Genomic DNA, 17,597 nt, shown 5'->3' with positions numbered 1-17,597 from the left:
ACAAAAAAAACTCTGTAGCTGGTTGTGCTTTGCACGTGCTGGGTTCTGAAACGTCCTTGAATTTGGGAATTGTTGTTGTGTTTATTCAAAGTCAAAGACAGTCCAAAGTAGTGCTACTTTGCAAATTTTTGTGGGTCTGAGGTGCCGTGCTGTGCAATGTGAGAGGGGGATTGGCCAGCGTCTAGTGCGGCAAACGATATATTTTGCATTTCTAATCCAAACAACGTCAAACTTGGAGCCGCACTTGGTGCCCGTAGCAAGACACCTGTCAAGTTTGAAATCCATGGGACTAATGTTTCTAGAGATATGCGCATAACACACACACATACAGACAGACAGACAGATGTTCCTGCAATTTATTGATACATATGTTAAGTGAGTGTTGTACTTACTGATTTGATTGATGATTTACCAGAGTCAAATTCATTGTTTGTTTACGCACACCTGGCCAATAAAGCTGATCCTGATTCTGATCCTGATTTATTTGTCAGAAGGAACCACAGCATCAGTCATTTCAGGCCACATTTGATGATTTACATAACTTTTGATGTACTGTGTGCTCTTGCAAACACGTTCTTATCTGTGAAAATGCCACCTGTTCTGTACTCTGACATTCAATTATGTTAACAACTATCGCTCCTGGAATATGTTTCTTAGGGTAATAGAAATATCTCCATCTAAGTATCTCTGCATACAGATGATAACAATGAAACAATAATGAAACTAGAAGGTGGGCTGAGGGACCGTGATGACAAATGGAACGGAAAACCCTTGGAAAGTTTAAAGTCTACCCACAGGAGTTTGAGGAACTTGGCTGGTTTTGTTGCAGGAAATGAGTATAATGATGCAATGCATGCTTTTGATTAGCCTACATGTACCTATTTGATGCATTCCATCCTTTAGATGTAAAAGTAGCAATACATTATAATGATAAAATACTCCACCTTCCATGAGTAAAATGTAGCCTACCTAAAGTATCAAAAGTAAAAGTTCAGAAAAATGGCTACTGCGACTGATATATATTGTATTTGAGATTATTAGATTGTTCTTACTGACACATGAATGCATACGCAGCATTTTACTGCTGCAGCTGGCCACAATTTCAAATCTAAAATCTGACAAGGGCCGTAACTATATTGCTTTTCTTTAATATAATATTTTGTATTATGTAAAATATGAATCAGACAAAAAGTTCCACCAATGGACAGTTTGTTTGGAGGCTGTCAAAGTCACAAAGTGTTTGTATCATACTGAATAGCCTATTAAATTCCCAATCTTAATATTGTAATAGCCTAAACCTTTATAGTTATCGTTTTATCTAGGCCTACCATAGTCACATAAAGTGCATGGCATTAGTTGCATCGTTATTTATCCTTTGAAAATACTTTAAATTACTTCTTTTTTATCGTAAGGAATAACAGATCCAACAATTTACGTGTTTTCTTTGAGTCACCATTAGATTGTGTGGGTAATTAAAACATTTAAGCTGTGCAAACATTTTTGACCATCACCCCAAATTTTTTAAAACCCTTCACCTCCCTCCTGTCCTCTCACCCCAGCTTCTGACCATCCCCGCGCCTGCATGCGTGTCTCCTCCTCCTCCGCCGCCTTCCCAACAGCCCTACAACCTGATCGGTCCAAAAAATAAAAAACAAGGTAAAGCTTGCATCTGCATGTCAAAACCTACGAAGTGCCATCATCCATTCCTCGGCTGCATCTGTCATTCATAACACATTCTCTATTTTATTGTGTGTTTATTATATGTGGGCGCCCCCGAACCCTCCATCTATCACCAGTGGCATACATAGCCGAGGCTACCACACCTGTCTGGAGCATCGCATTGACTCAGCACCCCCCTACCTCTACCTTGACTGGGGCTGCTAGAGAATTCGCGTTATCATCAAATGACACCGTAGCCCACAGCATTTCGGATGCAGTCACATCTGATTGCACTGCTTGCAAACTGCCTGCAAACACCAGACGGGTATCTGTGAGGAATCGTTGCGGCATGCTCTGTAACAAAAGAATGAGCTACACATGCATTCATTCCTCCACTTAACACGTGTAGCTTCACATGCATTATGTCGTGAAGGGGCGTCATTTTGGTTTGATCACTCCAATGTGTCACTATATCTATATATTGATAGCCTACTTATTTGATTTTACATATAGCCCAATTAGGCAATAATTGAGCGCATCTTTATAGCATATAACCCATTCGGGTGCGTGTAGACAAATTGATAGCCTACTGCAACCTTCAAGTGTCTCTGACAGGTTGTGTGTCGCTGCACACTACACAGGGTCAACTGCCGCCTATTTTGGAAGTTGAGAAAGGAGGGGCTTAACGAGAACTTGTTGGGCTGGCTGCGACCGAAGAGGAACGGAAGACCAAGGTGATGCAACAGCCAATAACCCAAAATTGGCAGAAAACATCACAAGCCCATGTAAAGAACATTCAAGGCAACAGATGAGAGCTCGCCTCCATGGTAAGACAACGCACCTCACAAGAAGAAGATAGTTTGTTGTGTGTTTTGTTTTTTAAGTGAGTAATAATACGCGGTGATGGGGGGGTCACCGGACCTTAGCTATAATGTGATTATACCCTACCCTCCTAAAGGAGCAAGCTTATGTGTCATGTTGAGGCTGTTGAGACCGAATGATCATCTAGCTATTAGTAACATTCAACATGTGTCCATGAATTAGACGTTCGGTTGTAGTAAAGGTGGTTTCAGCAGGCAGAGTGGTTCATACTGTGATGTGATGCAGACTGTTGTAAAACGGTTATTTTATCTCAGCGGGGTGAAACACGTGGCGCCGGTTGGATCCCCCCACCCCCCTCCTCCTCTTGTTGTGAAGCACAGCGAGGTGGGGGGGTTGAGGGGTTGAGATGAAGGGAGGCATTTCCGCGTTCAAATGTTCTGTCAAAGCCGGTCTTCTGCTTTGAACACTTCCTGTCGTAGTAGTTGACTTTCATTGATGTGATAGGCGATTATGTAGCCTATCAGTAGCATAGTTTGCCGATGGACAAATTCACCACAAATCCTCTTTTGTAGTATTCCTAAAATAGCTTACTATAGTGCTTATGGTGACTAACCTACAATACATTATACATGCTAATATTTTAGGATACATTACAAAATTGTATTGACAATTATTCTAATAATACCAATAATTATATTTTTATGAGTTTTGGAAAATTGTGAAATACACTATTTACTTTTTTTTTTATAGATCAAATTAATCAAGAAAACAATTGGCAGAATAATCGATGATGATAATAATATTTGTTCTATGTGTTTAGTTTGTATTCCTGTGACATAGCCAAATTGGTTGCTGGACTGGGTAAAAATAGGTTATGTCAACAGAAGTGCATGAATGGCAGTAACCCTAGCCCCCGACACACCAACACACACAGGAGGGTCTTTCTTTCATCCAGCCTTAGTTTTCTGTTTGCTTTCCTTATGCTTACGTAATCTGTAGGTAACACACAATTGTGCGTGTGTTGAAATGCCTGTGAGTTAAGTATCAGCATCTGTTGCCAGGCCGTAACATTCAACATTCTTCCAATTAAAAATGACACTTTGAATAAAACAAATCGCCACAGATTGCCAGCTTTTATTATGTGCATGTCACATTTTTTTAGATATTGAGTTTCTCTCATTGATGGGCAAATGACACCAAAGCTTGTTTCACTCCTGGGAAGCGCACAGTTTCGAATCAGAATACTTTATTGATCCGCTCAGGGAAATTGTTCAGTTACACAAATTTAAGGCATAAATAAGAGTAAGAAAAAACAAGTCAATGAGCGTCTAAAGTAACAAAGTATGTTTCAATAAATTGTGTGTACAAAGTGCATCATTCAGTCTGACAGTTGTGTGAGGAGGAATCTGTTGCATTTGCACTGTAGCATATTTGCAATATTTATTACGCTGGAACTTTCCCATGGCATGCATCAGACAGTTTTGACAGTATGCTCCTAAGATATTTCATTGTTATTTCTGTGAAGCCAAGTCTGGACTGGTGGAATACAGATACTGCAGTAATACAACAAAGTTAGTTGTAGTGTCACTGTCAGATATCTCTGCGCTTAATGGAAATGTGCATTATTCCCACATCTTCACATGGTGATGCTATGTTAATGCATGACCGCTTTCTGTTTAACCCCTCTGTGAGGAGAGGAAGAGACAGGAGAATGGTCAGAAATAACAGAATGGATCTACTATATGCTGCGACCACTAGGGGGCCCCAAAGCATAGTTAGGCTTAGCTGTTTGGTATTTCAGTTAAAGGTCCTATGACATGCTGCTTTTTGGTTGCTTTTATATCGACCTTAGTGGTCCCCTAATACTGTATCTGAAGTCTCTTTCCTGAAATTCAGCCTTGGTGCAGAATTACAGCCACTAGAGCCAGTTCCACAATGAGCTTTCCTTAGGATGTGCCATTTCTGTGTCTGTAGCTTTAAATGCTATTGAGGAGGAGAGAGGGGGGACAAGGTGGAGGGTGGGGGTGTGGCCTTGACCAACTGCCATGCTTCGCTTGTTTTCAAGCCATGATGTCTCTCTCATGGGTGGGTGAAATTCTCTGGGCGGGCAAAGCAGAGAAAGTGGAGGTAACCTTGCTCCTTATGACCTCATAAGGAGCAGATTCCAGATCGGCCCATCTGAGCTTTCATTTTCTCAAAGGCAGAGCACGATACCCAGGGCTCGGTTTACACCTATCACCATTTCTAGCCACTGGGGGACCATAGGCAGGCTGGGGGAATTCATACTAATGTTAAAAAAGTGAATCCCATGGGACCTTTTTAAATAAAAAAATAAAAAAAGAGGAAATAGGGCTGTGCAATTAATTTAATTTTGATTTTGGCTCAAAGATCACAAAAGACAAATTATTTTGCACATTAGGTTTTGGAAGTGAAATCTTATTTTGTCTCATGTTTTAAATGACTTGCGCACCTTTGCCCCTCCCGAAAGCTAAACTCACTCAGCCAATAGTCAGCAATGTTCTGTTTGTGGTATCTTGTGACATTTAAAAATCCGCCATTATTTATTTTAAGGGGAATTTATAAAGTTCAATGGGAAAAGTAATGGAGACATTTCAGAATTAAAGGTGTTTTCAGTGTCATTTGTTTAACTTTTTCACTGTTTTTTAAGTTCAATAAATGCAACATCCTTCCAAAAGTCAATGAGTAATCGTGTTAAATAATTGTGATTTCAATATTGACCAAAATAATTGTGATAATGTTTTTTTTCATAATCGAGCAGCCCTACTGTGTGAATTAAATACTTACGATATAGAAAAGGATATACGATAGCCATTTTTATATTGTTTTGATGATATATATTGTCCTATCACCCAGCTTTACTTGCCAGCCAAAGAACCCTTGTAAATAGCGGCCATGCTTAGTTTGCATTGCTACTTAAAACAAGTGGAATGTAACTTGGTTGAATGTTTTGTCACTCATGTCCGTCATGTTTACAAGAAAATAACCTGCTGGCATGGATATAGGCATACAAAGTTTGTTCTTAAATCTGCATGCAAGGCTGCAGGAATAATAGAACTGTATTATGCGATGTTACTCATACTGACTTTAGTTTCACTTACGACAAATCTCTATTTTGTAAGATTCAGGAAGGCTGCACATTTGATACTAACTAGGCAAAATGTTTTCTAAGTAATTATGTGGGAAACACTGCAATAGCTTTTGAGATTGACATAACATGAATAACCATTTGCCTACTAAATGTAATGTGAATAAAACTAAAACTAACCTCAACTCCCATGATCCCAAGCAACTTCACGACGTCATCATACAGTCCGTGTTTCGATTGAGAAACCCCGATGGAGAACCTAAAATGTAAAAATTTTCGACCATACGTGAAGGCAGCGGGAAAAAAGAAAAGAGATGAAGCTAGAGATGCCGTGACTTTGCTTTGTTATTGCAGGACATGGTCACCTGTTGATACACAAACTCCTCGACAGTTCAGTGCTTGTGTTTTGTTTTGTTTTTTACCTTCAAAGTGCTTAAACATTTTTTACAGCGATAGAGGCAGTGATGTTTCCCGTTTACTGTAATGTTACCGGGACTATCATGTCTCGATGTGGACTTACGTTACTGATGTCATGTTACATGATTGTCCACCTCAGGGTGACGTTGGGTTGCTCTTTGTTGAATTGGTCATTACATTACGTGTCACTTAGCTGACGCTTTTATCCAAAGCAACTTACAATTGCTATATATGTCAGAGGTCACACGCCCCTTGTGTTGACTTTGGGTCAAATTGACCCGTTTTAAATTTTTGTTCTATATCGGAACATATGGGACGTAGAAATAAGCGCTGAAAATGTGTAGAAGAAAAATTTAACCATTTAAAACGTTGGAAAAAGCAAAAACAAACTGTGAAAAAAAGGCATCAAAAACAAAGTGTTTTTCTCAAGGTTGACGGGAAGACAACCCAAGGGTTAGAGCAACTAGTTAAATGTCTTGCTCAGGGACAAATTGGTTGATGTATCGCAGTGGGATTTGAACCTGGGTCTCCCACACCAAAGGTATGTGTCATATCCACTGCATCATCACCACCCCTTAATGTTTTGCTGAAGACATTCTTTTTTTCAAAAAATTTAAATGTCTGAAATCCAACATATTAACAGCAAAGATAAATTGCCCTTGTGAAAAAAAAAACATTTAATTTACACATTGAAAATAAGCTTAGGCCACTATGGCAACCATACAGTTCAGTTTAAGGATTCACTGTTCCACATGTATGTTTAGCATAAAAACATAATGTATAACTAATATATTAATATAAATGTATTTAAATCCATTTGAACAAGTTAGATATGCAACTCAATGTTATACAGTATACAAATTAGGGGGTCCCTACTCCGTTTCTCTTTTAGCTAAGGGGTCCTTGGCCTTAAAAACATTGAAGACCCCCTGCACTAGAGCATTAGCATTTTAAACGGTTGTACTATCTTTACCTTTATCAAATGGCCTGAAAATGACACCAGGCTGCTACAGTCTAACCACACAGACCTCTGCAAACATCAGACTGTTCGATTGTTTTGATGATCTTTATCATCATCCAGCTATACTTGAAAGCCAAAAGGCCCATGTGAATAGTGGCCATGCTTTTTTCAACAACTGGAATGTAACTTGGATGTTTTGTCACACGTCAGTCATGGATTTCCGTTTTGTGCGGTTACAAAACATAACCTGTAGTTGTGACACTGAGTTTGATCTTTTGTTATAGAAAGTTTGCATGCAAGAGGGTAATAATAGCACTGTTATATGCAAAATTCTTACTCATACTGACTATAGTTTTACATGAAAGCACAAAAAAGACATTACAACACGTTTTTTACAATATGGTACCTTTTTACTCCGTTTTTTTGCCAGGGTGTTTGGAAATAGTCCACATTGTTTGACTTTTTTTGTTTTAGTAGATTTACAGCTATAGATTGTTTTTGCAGCACTCTCCTCCCTTTCCAATGGTCTGCAACAGCAGTCAATGTCATTTGAATGCCATTATTAAAAACAAATCCTGATTTGTGCAATTCATTTTAAAAATCCCATATCTCATCATTCCCAATGCCATTGCCTTATTGTAAGAATTCTTATTTTTCAGCAGTCCAAAGTGAGACACAGTTTATTGCCTCTATTTACTGGGTGCCCGAAGCATAGTTAGTGCGGCTTTGAGTGCTGTCACAATTTCTAAATCATATTTACCTTTCTGTGCACAGTGTAAAAAAGAGGCTGTCTATCGTGACAAAACAGAGCTTGTGGAGTCCCAATCATACCGCTGCATATTGACTATACTGATAGACACAGCTGCTTTGCAAGCCCAACAATACGATGCATTGTTAATAGCAATAACGGATGCTATTTTGTCTTGAACCCACTGTGTTGTGCACCATGTGAGACCGGTAGTAAAGGGACCCCACACTGCTACAGTGTAGACGTAGAGTGAACCCCGAGAACAGCTTTTATAATCGTGAAGAGTACAGGAGGCTCGTGTTACATCTGTATTTTAGATCTCATTGTGTAAATATTTTTGTGAAAGCCCTAATAGTCAACCCTATAGCGTTGCAATATCGATATTGAGATATTTGGTGAAACATATTGTGATACTTGAGTTTCTCCATAGACATACAGCCGCAAGGCGGTAATTCTAGCTTTTACTGTATATTAAAAGGTAGTTGCCAATGATGGCATGCAAAGGCCATAAATTGGTTGACAATTTCTCAAAATGGTTGCCAATGGTAACCTGGTAACAGTTACTGTAGCACCCTGGCTTGGAAGCTAATTGTTTGCCCTGGAACATCCCTCAAAACTAGGGCTGGGTACCAAATTCAACACTTTTTAGGCACCGACCCAATTGCCTCTAAAGTATCGAGTATCGAAACATATCTTGTTATTCAATACCCAATTTCAATACCTAAGGAGTCTAATTATGTCTGTGATTGGCTGTCTAACGTTACACGTCGTAGAGACACGCAGGAAAAACTTGTTACACAGAGACGGGCTCACGTAGTTAGAGCTGAAAAATAGATAAAAAGATTTGTAATAATTTAAAATTGGCATCGGAAAAAGCATTATTTAGGAACCGGTATTGAAGTCACGGTACCTATATCGAAAATGTTTGAACGATAGCCCTACTCATAAGACACGTCAAGGCTCAGAGTGAGTTTCATGTAACCTCTTATGCTCCTCCTCCTGGAATGGCCCAATAGGCTTGGCTCAACTCTTGTCTTGTTTACATACACGAGTAGGGTTGGGTACCGAAACCCGGTTCCTAACCGGTAGCAATCGGACCGGATTAGAACGCAAACTTCGGTTCCTCAGTTCGGTTCCAGTTGAATGTGTCGACTAAAGTATTTTCCCTTTGTCACTCTGAAACGGACGTACAAATATCACACTTTCTCTGTAGTCTACTGTTAGCTAGCTACCGTAAATGTAAGCTACTTTACGGCTACCACATCTATAAAATAGCCTTTTTTTTATGTCATTTTTCAGTTTTTCAAGAATCTGTTTAGGAATCGTAAGTACCGGTTCGGCATCGGAATCGTAAAAATACAAACTGAACCCAACCCTATACACGAGTCAAACAGTGGGATAGAGTCCGAATGCTGTGTTCGCGCCAGTTAGTTTCTTATTGCTGAGCTGGTTGCCCTTTCTGATTTCTTCAAACATCATAAAATGGATGGGTAAGGTCAGATTTTAACCTAGTTTTGTTTCTTGTCATCTTTTCATTAGTGTGCAGTGTGCTGTGTATGATGGATGTCCCGGGGCATTTTTGAGTCCCTCTAGGCTCCTGTACATGAGTGTTTGTGTTTGTATGTTTGTAACGCTGAATGGTAGCTATATTTGGCCACTTTCTCTTCTTTTGCTGGGATGCTTTTAGTACACTGTCTAGGCATTTCATTATCTGAGACAGTGATAAAGTCAGATGAAGGGAGACATGCAGCAGAGTTACAGTATTTGACACACACACTCCAGTCTCCACATGACAACTCAAGTTAACTAAGAACAATCAGCGTCAAAGGAGTTATGTAATCAGATGATTTAAAAAGTTTTTATAAATCTGAAAGAATTTATTAAGTCATTCGATCTATTTGAAATTAATCAGCAACTATTTTATTGATTAATCGTTGTAACCTTAAATTTAATAAGTTTGGGTTTTGGACTTTTGGATGGACAAAACAAGCAATGCAAAGATGTCACCTTCGGCTCTGGGAAATAGTTTTTTGACAAATTGATTCACTGAATGAATAATCTGCAGATTAATCAGTCATTAGTTAAAGCCCTAGTTTTTACACAGCACTTTCTAAAGTTCTCAAGACCAGCCTCCACTGATTATTTTTAATTAAATGTCATTGCAGAGACGCAATATTTAAAGAAAAAAACAATATTACAATATTGTATATAAGGTATTTAAGACAATCAAATTTATCACCGTTAACATATTTACTAGGATGGGACAAAAACATCACATATGAAAATTTGAAGTAACTTGCCATCATGAACATTTCAGATACATTTTACTGAACCCAAAGTATTTTCTGCCACTATTTTTCTCAATCCAAGCTGTTTTTGAGTGTTCTTTTCCAATTTGGCTGTCATACAGCAGTAGTCAGTGAGCAGTCTAAACGTTACCCTAACAGTTAATCTCTTTACACAAAAGGGCACTTTGTTATGGCAGCTGCTTTGCTACAAAATGCAAATCTGTTACTACATGCTTTCTAAGTTCTTTCTCTGCATCCTTTCTTGCAGATTTCTCCGAAGTTTATTTCACACCTCTTGATAACCTCTTGGGATGTAGAACTCAGAGTGCAAACTGTTGATTTGTGTTTTAATTTTTTGCCTTGAATCAGGTCATGTACAAAGAGGGAGGAATTGTTTTGCACATGGCCAAGGGGACAAGTAACTAAAAAGTGTTGCCTTGCCTCCCCCTTCCCCACTCCTCCCGTCCCTCCACCCCTCTCTGCCTGTCACATGTTCTTTTCACAGCATAGAAAAGTTTCTGGATTAGGGCAGAATTAACACAAAGCAGCGACGCCACTCCAGCTACACTCGCAAACAGCGCAGAAGAGGCACGAGCGGGACTGAGACACTCAAGCGAACGCCACCTCAGAAAAACTTCAAACTCTGATAGCGAGAGGAAGACGAGTCCATCCCACAGAAAGAGAGAGAGAGGCGGCAGAGGCAGAGAGACGGCAGCAGAGAGGCAGGGGGGATCTTTGCCGACAAGGTCCTGAAGGATGGAAGAGAAGCAGTTGTCCGGGATCCTGGTAAGTTTAACTTTTGTTCAGTGAACACACACGTATTACCCACACACACTTTTAAAAGCAGTAACACAGATCTAAATGCAAAGAGATGTCCACATGGATGCAGTTCACTGGTGGGATGCAGCTGCTGGAGAACCAGTTGAGTCACTCTCTGCATCCACTTTTCCCCAATTTAAACACAAGAGACCAGGTGGTTTAGTAGTCACTCACAGGACTCCAACAGGCTTTTATTTTCTTATTTTGTATGTTTTTGGGGGGTTGTGCTCCAACTTTTCTGATTCCCTCTTGTCTTTAAGATGCCCTTCTTAACCTGGGAACACGTTTTCATGCGCACCAAATCACCCAACAGTTTAATCTTTGAAACAACGAAGATCCATACGTTTGCACTGAATGATAAGCCTGCGTTTTCCTTCGGAGTGATTGTTGTGCTGGTGTTTGTGTGCAGCAGGCGGAGCTGTCATCACCTGCTGTTCACCATGGCGCTAAGCACTCACCATCAACCAAACACTGCCCATAAAGTCTCTTAAATCTGTCCTAACTCGCAGCCTTCCCTTTCATCCCCCAACTCTGCTTTTACAGTACCCAATTTATCGGATCTTTGCAGCTCTAGCAAACCGTGAACATGTTTTTCGGTGTTCTCCGGCTGCTGGTAAGAGATGAGGCCAAAAGGTAAATTGTGTCAGTGTCCGGCCTGTGCTGTTGGTGAAGCTTTAAATAGAGGTTTGGCATCATTGGCAGTCAGGTCACTTCTCTCTCACTCTTTCCCTCTCTTTCCCTTCAGTCCGAGTTCTTCAGTCCGTCTTGAGACGACGATAAACACAAACTCTGAGCTCCAACTCTCTTGTGACATTCTCGCACATTGGAAGCGCCGCTTTCCTCCCCGCTGACATTTTTGTAAACTGTCCTTTTGAGATGCATATCCACGTTAAAATGCACACTCACCGTCTGAACTTCAGAGGAGGACGTTATCGGTCGCTCCTGCTCTTTCTTCTCACACTCTCACAACATTTGAATGTGGTTGGAGGATGAAGATTACATATTTGTTCCCAGAACGTTTTTGTGTGGGTTTGTCTGCGTTTGTAGCTCAGTGACAGATTTCCAATCAATCGATTGCATTGTTATGCACTGCTGGAGATTTGCAAACAAGTTTAGTAATGCCCATCTACCTGATTCAAATATAATTAAATGATAGTCACAAGGAGGATTTGAATTGTTTACCCCATGGAGGAGATTTGTTGTGGATATGTGCCTGTTTTTTTTAACTCTGTGGTCATTATCAAGTTATGTGCCTTTTTTTTTTTTTACTGCCCCTCACACACTCAGAGGTGTCTCTGAGGAAAGTATAACTGAACTATCATGGTTCAATGTGTCATCTGTAAAGACTGCCATCACTCCTCACAACCACTAGGGGCGTACAGGCCAACAATGAGTGAATGAATCAAGTACAAAAATATCTTAGAGCGTTACTCTGTGATTAGATGAGATGTTTTGCATATGACAGCACAGCACCTTCCCAAATACAAAGTGCACATACTGTATTGTAGAAAAGAAGTGCCAGTGGATTTTTGTAAAGTTGAATCCTTAAGTTAAAAGGTAAAGATGCGCCATCAGTCAATTTTTAAGTGGATGGTGTTGACTCAAATGTTTGAAAGCTACTTAGAAAAGATAGAAAGTAATGCATTTCACTTCAGAGTGAGCTGTGCCTTTTATTATTGGGATGAAAATAACCACGTCAGTTTTTTTTTGCCCAGAGTGTTCTATTATCCCTAACAAAAATTATCGCTTGTTTAACTGGGCTCATGGAATCACAGCAGTAGGTAAAGCCTTTGTTTGCTCTCGAAATCTGAGAGTTTTATTTCCCTGGCCGAAGATGGCGAAGAGCTGCGGGAAGATTGTACAACTCCAGCAGTGACAACAGAAAAGTGCTCATGCACATGTAGACGCAGCTCGCCTCTCATGATTGGTCATTTATAATGGCTGGGACTGTTGTCCTCAGCAGTGGTAGACGGTGATGTCAGTGGTGGCTTAGAGACATCGTGTGTGTGTGTGTGTGTGTGTGTGTGTGTGTGTGTGTGTGTGTGTGTGTGTGTGTGTGTGTGTGTGTGTGTGTGTGTGTGTGTGTGTGTGTGTGTGTGTGTGTGTGTGTGTGTGTGTGTGTGTGTGTGTGTGTGTGTGTGTGTGTGTGTGTGTGTGTGTGTCAGAAGGAGGGTTACAGACAGAAGATTCTTAAGACAGTGCTCTCCCATCGCCAACTGTCACTTCAATTACTAGTCCGTTCCTCCCTTTCTTTGAGCTCGTTTCTGTCTTCCTCCTCATCTTTCTGTTCACATTCATAACAAGATTTGATGAATTTATTAACATCTTTTATTCCTCTTTTATTGGGCTGACTTTCAAGGTGTACCAGCTATTGTCTTTTTTTTTGTGTGACAAGCTGCTCCTCCATGCTTTGCTTTAGTGATCTCTCCCTCGCAGCATCCAACAACCACTAAGCTTTAACTGCGCGAAGACGCCGCTAATATGCAAATGAGCGTATGACGTAATTTGCACTTAAGCGCGCTTGAAGCCCAGGGAAAACCCTGCCCTTTTTACTATTGTGTTTTCTCTACATAGTACAACTTGTTTTTCTAAGTCCGTGCCCTTTCTTTGCAGTCTGGTGAAATGTATTTATCCTGGCCCAGATGGTTGGTGGATGGACCCGTCACCGTAAATCTCGTGACACACAAGGCGCTCGCTTCCTGCTACCGCTTGGCTCGGCTGGTAGCCTTCTGCCGGGACTCTTTCTCTCCAAACTTAATTCCCCTGCCCGTTCACAGCGTTCAAAGGGAGCCCCCTCTCCTCAATCTTCCTGCGTTGTCTTTGACTGCCCTGGAAGCCACGAATGAGCAGATGGGGCCCTGGCTGTGACCAGCTTTTCATTTACGGATAGCTGTCTCTTTTCTTTTTTACTCCTTAGTTACTTCTTTTCGACTCGTCTTTAAAACGTTTACTGTTTGGGTGTATATATAGGGATGTGAGAGTAGGAGGGGGAGTTGGACTGAGGTTTTGCTTAATTGTCTGCTGAGTGCTGTATTCGTATGTCTGGCTGTGCAGCCCACTGCTGCCCCTCCATCACCATGAAGGCTAAATGGAGGAAGAGGTCACGTACGACTGGCCTCTGATCAAAGAATAACATTCACCCAGTAAGAGCGTTCCCCCACGTTGGCTGAGTCCTGCATCCGACCTGTGGCCCTTTGCTGCGTGTCATTTCTCTCCCCCTTTCATATCTATCCACTGTCACTATAATAAAGGGAAAAAGCCCCCCCCCCCAAAAAAATCGAACATAAGATTAAATCTAACAAAAACATTGGCAAGGCTTTTGAAGTCTGCCTGTGACTTTTCATCCACACTTTATAAGATGTTTGGAGTTGCAGATGATAATTACGAATTCTCATATCGGACGCCAGATCTGTCAGCAGTGAAATTACACTTAAACCTCTTGAACCCTGATATTGTAAACACAACATTAAAACCTTTTTTAAACAATATCATAAGATACGTATGCATTTTCACAATTCCACAATTTAATTCTACTTCTGCTTATTAGTTCTAGTTTGTATCAAAAACTGGTTCTGATTCATGTCGGTTCTTTTTGAGCAAATGCACCAAAATATATATAAAAAAAACAATAGGGAACCTTCATTTTCACCAGATTTGGGCCATAGACTAGGAATGTCCCGATCAAGGTTTTTGGGCCCAGATTCCAATTCAAGTCTTTTACTATTGCAGATCTCATCTAATGAAAGTTGTAAAAGGTGCAAAAATGCAGAAACAGTCACGTTGTTAATACACAGGACTGTGGTTTTGTGAAGCTGTGATTACCCACACTGTGTGTGTGTGTGTGTGTGTGTGTGTCATTTCTCAGGGGTTGTGTGGCTAATGTGCGCTGTAGGCTGTGAAGTGCAAACTAAATGGAAAGAAATAGTGGAACCCACAGTCACAACCTCCCCGAGGTCAACACACACATTTTCACAAACGCACACATACATTAAAACATAAGGGACAACACATTAATACATTTGGTCCACACATTATTATTGTACATAAGCACATTCACATAACATATTTTAAAATTTTAGATACTCACAGATAAGTAAACGCATATACGCACTCCACATTTTATGAAATAATAAAATAATAAATGCACAACATCTTTGGAAAATCAGGGCTGTGACTTTTGCTCCGAAGCTGTGACAAAACTGTGAAGCCCATACTGTGGCCCTGGGACCAATTGTGTTGAGCCCCGTTGTATTTTTTTAATTTATCTTTTTAATTGCATTTCCCTGTTATCGTGGTTTGTTTGTAGTCGTGGTCCATGTGCAGGTATGTGAATGTTGCAGAATGAATTTCTGGAGATGTGTATTGTCAGCAAAGTGCTAACCATTTGCTCCAGATAACACAAGTACACTTATTACAGGTGAAACTAGACAGTTTATCTCCCTCTCCGCGTCCTTATGTAAGAAACATATTGAGTTGCCAGTCAGCTAGTTTGGTTAACAGCAGTGCTCAGCAACCGTGTTGACAGCCTCTGGGGTGAGGGGCCAACAAACAGATGTAGAGAGAGAGAGAGAGAGAGAGTGAGTGTGTGAGAGAGAGAGAGAGAGCGAGCGAGAGAGAGACAGAGAGAGAGACTGTCCGTACGGGGCACAGGCAGCGCCCAACAGCAGCAACTGTGGCGAACGTACAATTGAGGGACAAGGGCCACAAATGCCAAACACGTCCACTGCTGGGCACTCTTTAAAAGGTAACCCACAACCAACCAACCCCCCGTACACACACACACACACACACACACACACACACACACACACACACACACACACACACACACACACACACACACACACACACACAGACACAGCAAAGAGAGACAAAAAGGGCTCCACTGTGTTTCGGACCTTTAGATTTCATTTGGAAAAACCACTCAGGCTGAAGATTTCGTTTTTCTGATTTTCTTCCTCTCCCCTTCTGTTTCTGGATTAATGGGTCTCCCTCCCTCTGACTCCACAAAAAAAAAAAAAAAACAAGCAAGTTAGAAAAAGGGGACTTCACACACTCTTCCTCTCTCGTCCTCTGAAGTCAGTGAAATTATGGACAGGGCTCTGACATTGTGTCCACACAACGGGGCTCTTAAATCTCCTCTGGTTTCTTTTCGTATTATTATCATTTTATCAACGGTTTCCCATTGAACTATTTTCAAAGGCCTTTTCAGAAGTATATTTAGGTAATTTGTTGCGCTTTAACCCAACGTGCTCCCTGGCTCTGTGTGTGTATGTGGGTGTTGAATGGCAGCTATAGGCGGGGGTCTGCTTTTCTCAGGGCCGGACAGCCCTCTCCTGCTTGGTTACACACCTCCCCTGTGTTATTTATCACTTTTCCTCCTCTCTGTTTCTTCCCCTCTTTAGCTCCTTTCAGACAATGAATCTGTAGCATTGCTGGGTTCATGTTAAATGTTAAAGTTTCAAGTTGATTCTGGTCAAACATGACTGGGCCGTTACAGATCCAGGTGCAGCGCTGCGGGACAACAGCTGCTATTTGGAAAATAATGTCATCAAGGAAGAAGAACAATCACACCGGCTGCCGCAGTGATGAAATAATCGACTTTTTGATGTTGACTGCTTTTCTTCACAGCATGATTTCTGAACATGTACAGCACTGAGGGAATGCTCTCCCTCACTACAGTAACCCCTCTAGTAGTTTTACAACGTCCCAGATACATTTTTATCATGAATTTAATTTTTACTAGATGCTCTGCTGTCCTACTCTTTACACAGTCCAACAGCGCCAAGTCATTACAATTAGGCTAAGTTGCCTTATTCTTGTTTAGCTCACATTCTGTTGGTGTTTAGGTAAAGCAATTTGCTTGATTTTCATCCTGTAATCACTTGCCGTTAATGCACATTGAAAAAGTGGTTGGTAATTGGATTTCTTGCGTTGTGCCCTCACACGTTAAGGGACAACTTTAAAGCTGCATTAATTGATTTTTGGGGGCAGGGGAACTAACTACTGTACAAACACAACATTAACATAGTTGTGATAGTGTTAGCAAAGAATTTCCTATTCATTCATCTATTAGACACAGAGCACCATTATTATTTATTTGGAGTCCTATTTCTGTATGTAAGTGAAATATAAGTTAAATTTCCACTTATCCGGCCCAATATCTGCGAAAAGCTACGCAATGTTCACCAGCTAGTCGCAAAAACAAAAACATTGAAGTTATGGGCTGTAAAATCTAAACAATAGGAAGCTAAAAGATGCTGAAATGCTCCGTAGAGCTGAGTAGAGTGATCATTTCATCCATTGTTAATCTAAAACTATTAATTAGTGCAGCTTTAAAATGACGCCGGCCGGGAGAAGGTACGAGATGAACTGCTTTATTAACCTTGAATTGGTCTTTCTTTAAGTAAAGATGTTCTATCAATTTGAAATTATTATTTTCCTTATGCGTAATGAAAATCAAGCCTACACTGGAAATGTATGACACCACTGGCGGCACATATACATAGATTTATTCTAGCAACAAATGATAATTTTCGATGAAATGGATGAATCATTTGTCAGAAAATGGTGAAAGATGTGCATCACAATTTCCCAATGGCCATCTTTACCTATTTAAATGGCTAGTTTTGTCTCACTAACAGTCCAAAACCCAAATATATACAGTTTATGTATTATCATAGAAGACTATGAAAAGCAGCAAACACACATTTGAGAAGCTGAAATCAGTGAACTTTAAAAAATTAGCTTATAAACATCCCACTCCCTATCTAACCA

At 40.5% G+C, this 17,597-nt stretch overlaps 1 protein-coding gene across 2 annotated transcripts in view; it reads left to right on the top strand.

The window, feature by feature from the left end:
• The first annotated feature begins 1,568 nt into the window (after positions 1-1,568).
• slc6a9 (solute carrier family 6 member 9) overlaps positions 1,569-17,597 on the top strand; it is a 73,038-nt gene continuing 57,009 nt past the window's right edge. Inside the window, exons 1-3 of one of the 2 annotated variants that reach the window (XM_028592895.1) lie at positions 1,569-1,656; positions 2,301-2,486; positions 10,507-10,787. In XM_028592895.1, the coding sequence (XP_028448696.1) occupies positions 10,758-10,787 (30 nt within the window). In that variant the 5' untranslated portion in view covers positions 1,569-1,656; positions 2,301-2,486; positions 10,507-10,757. Of the gene's footprint in view, positions 1,657-1,798; positions 1,985-2,300; positions 2,487-10,506; positions 10,788-17,597 lie in introns of those variants that run through there. The other variant, XM_028592894.1, reaches the window with a different exon arrangement.

The sequence above is a fragment of the Perca flavescens genome, chromosome 12 (genome assembly GCF_004354835.1).
Source record: "Perca flavescens isolate YP-PL-M2 chromosome 12, PFLA_1.0, whole genome shotgun sequence".
Classification (NCBI taxonomy): domain Eukaryota; kingdom Metazoa; phylum Chordata; class Actinopteri; order Perciformes; family Percidae; genus Perca; species Perca flavescens.
Note: the sequence above shows the minus strand (reverse complement) of the source record. Positions and strands in the feature narration are given on the sequence as shown.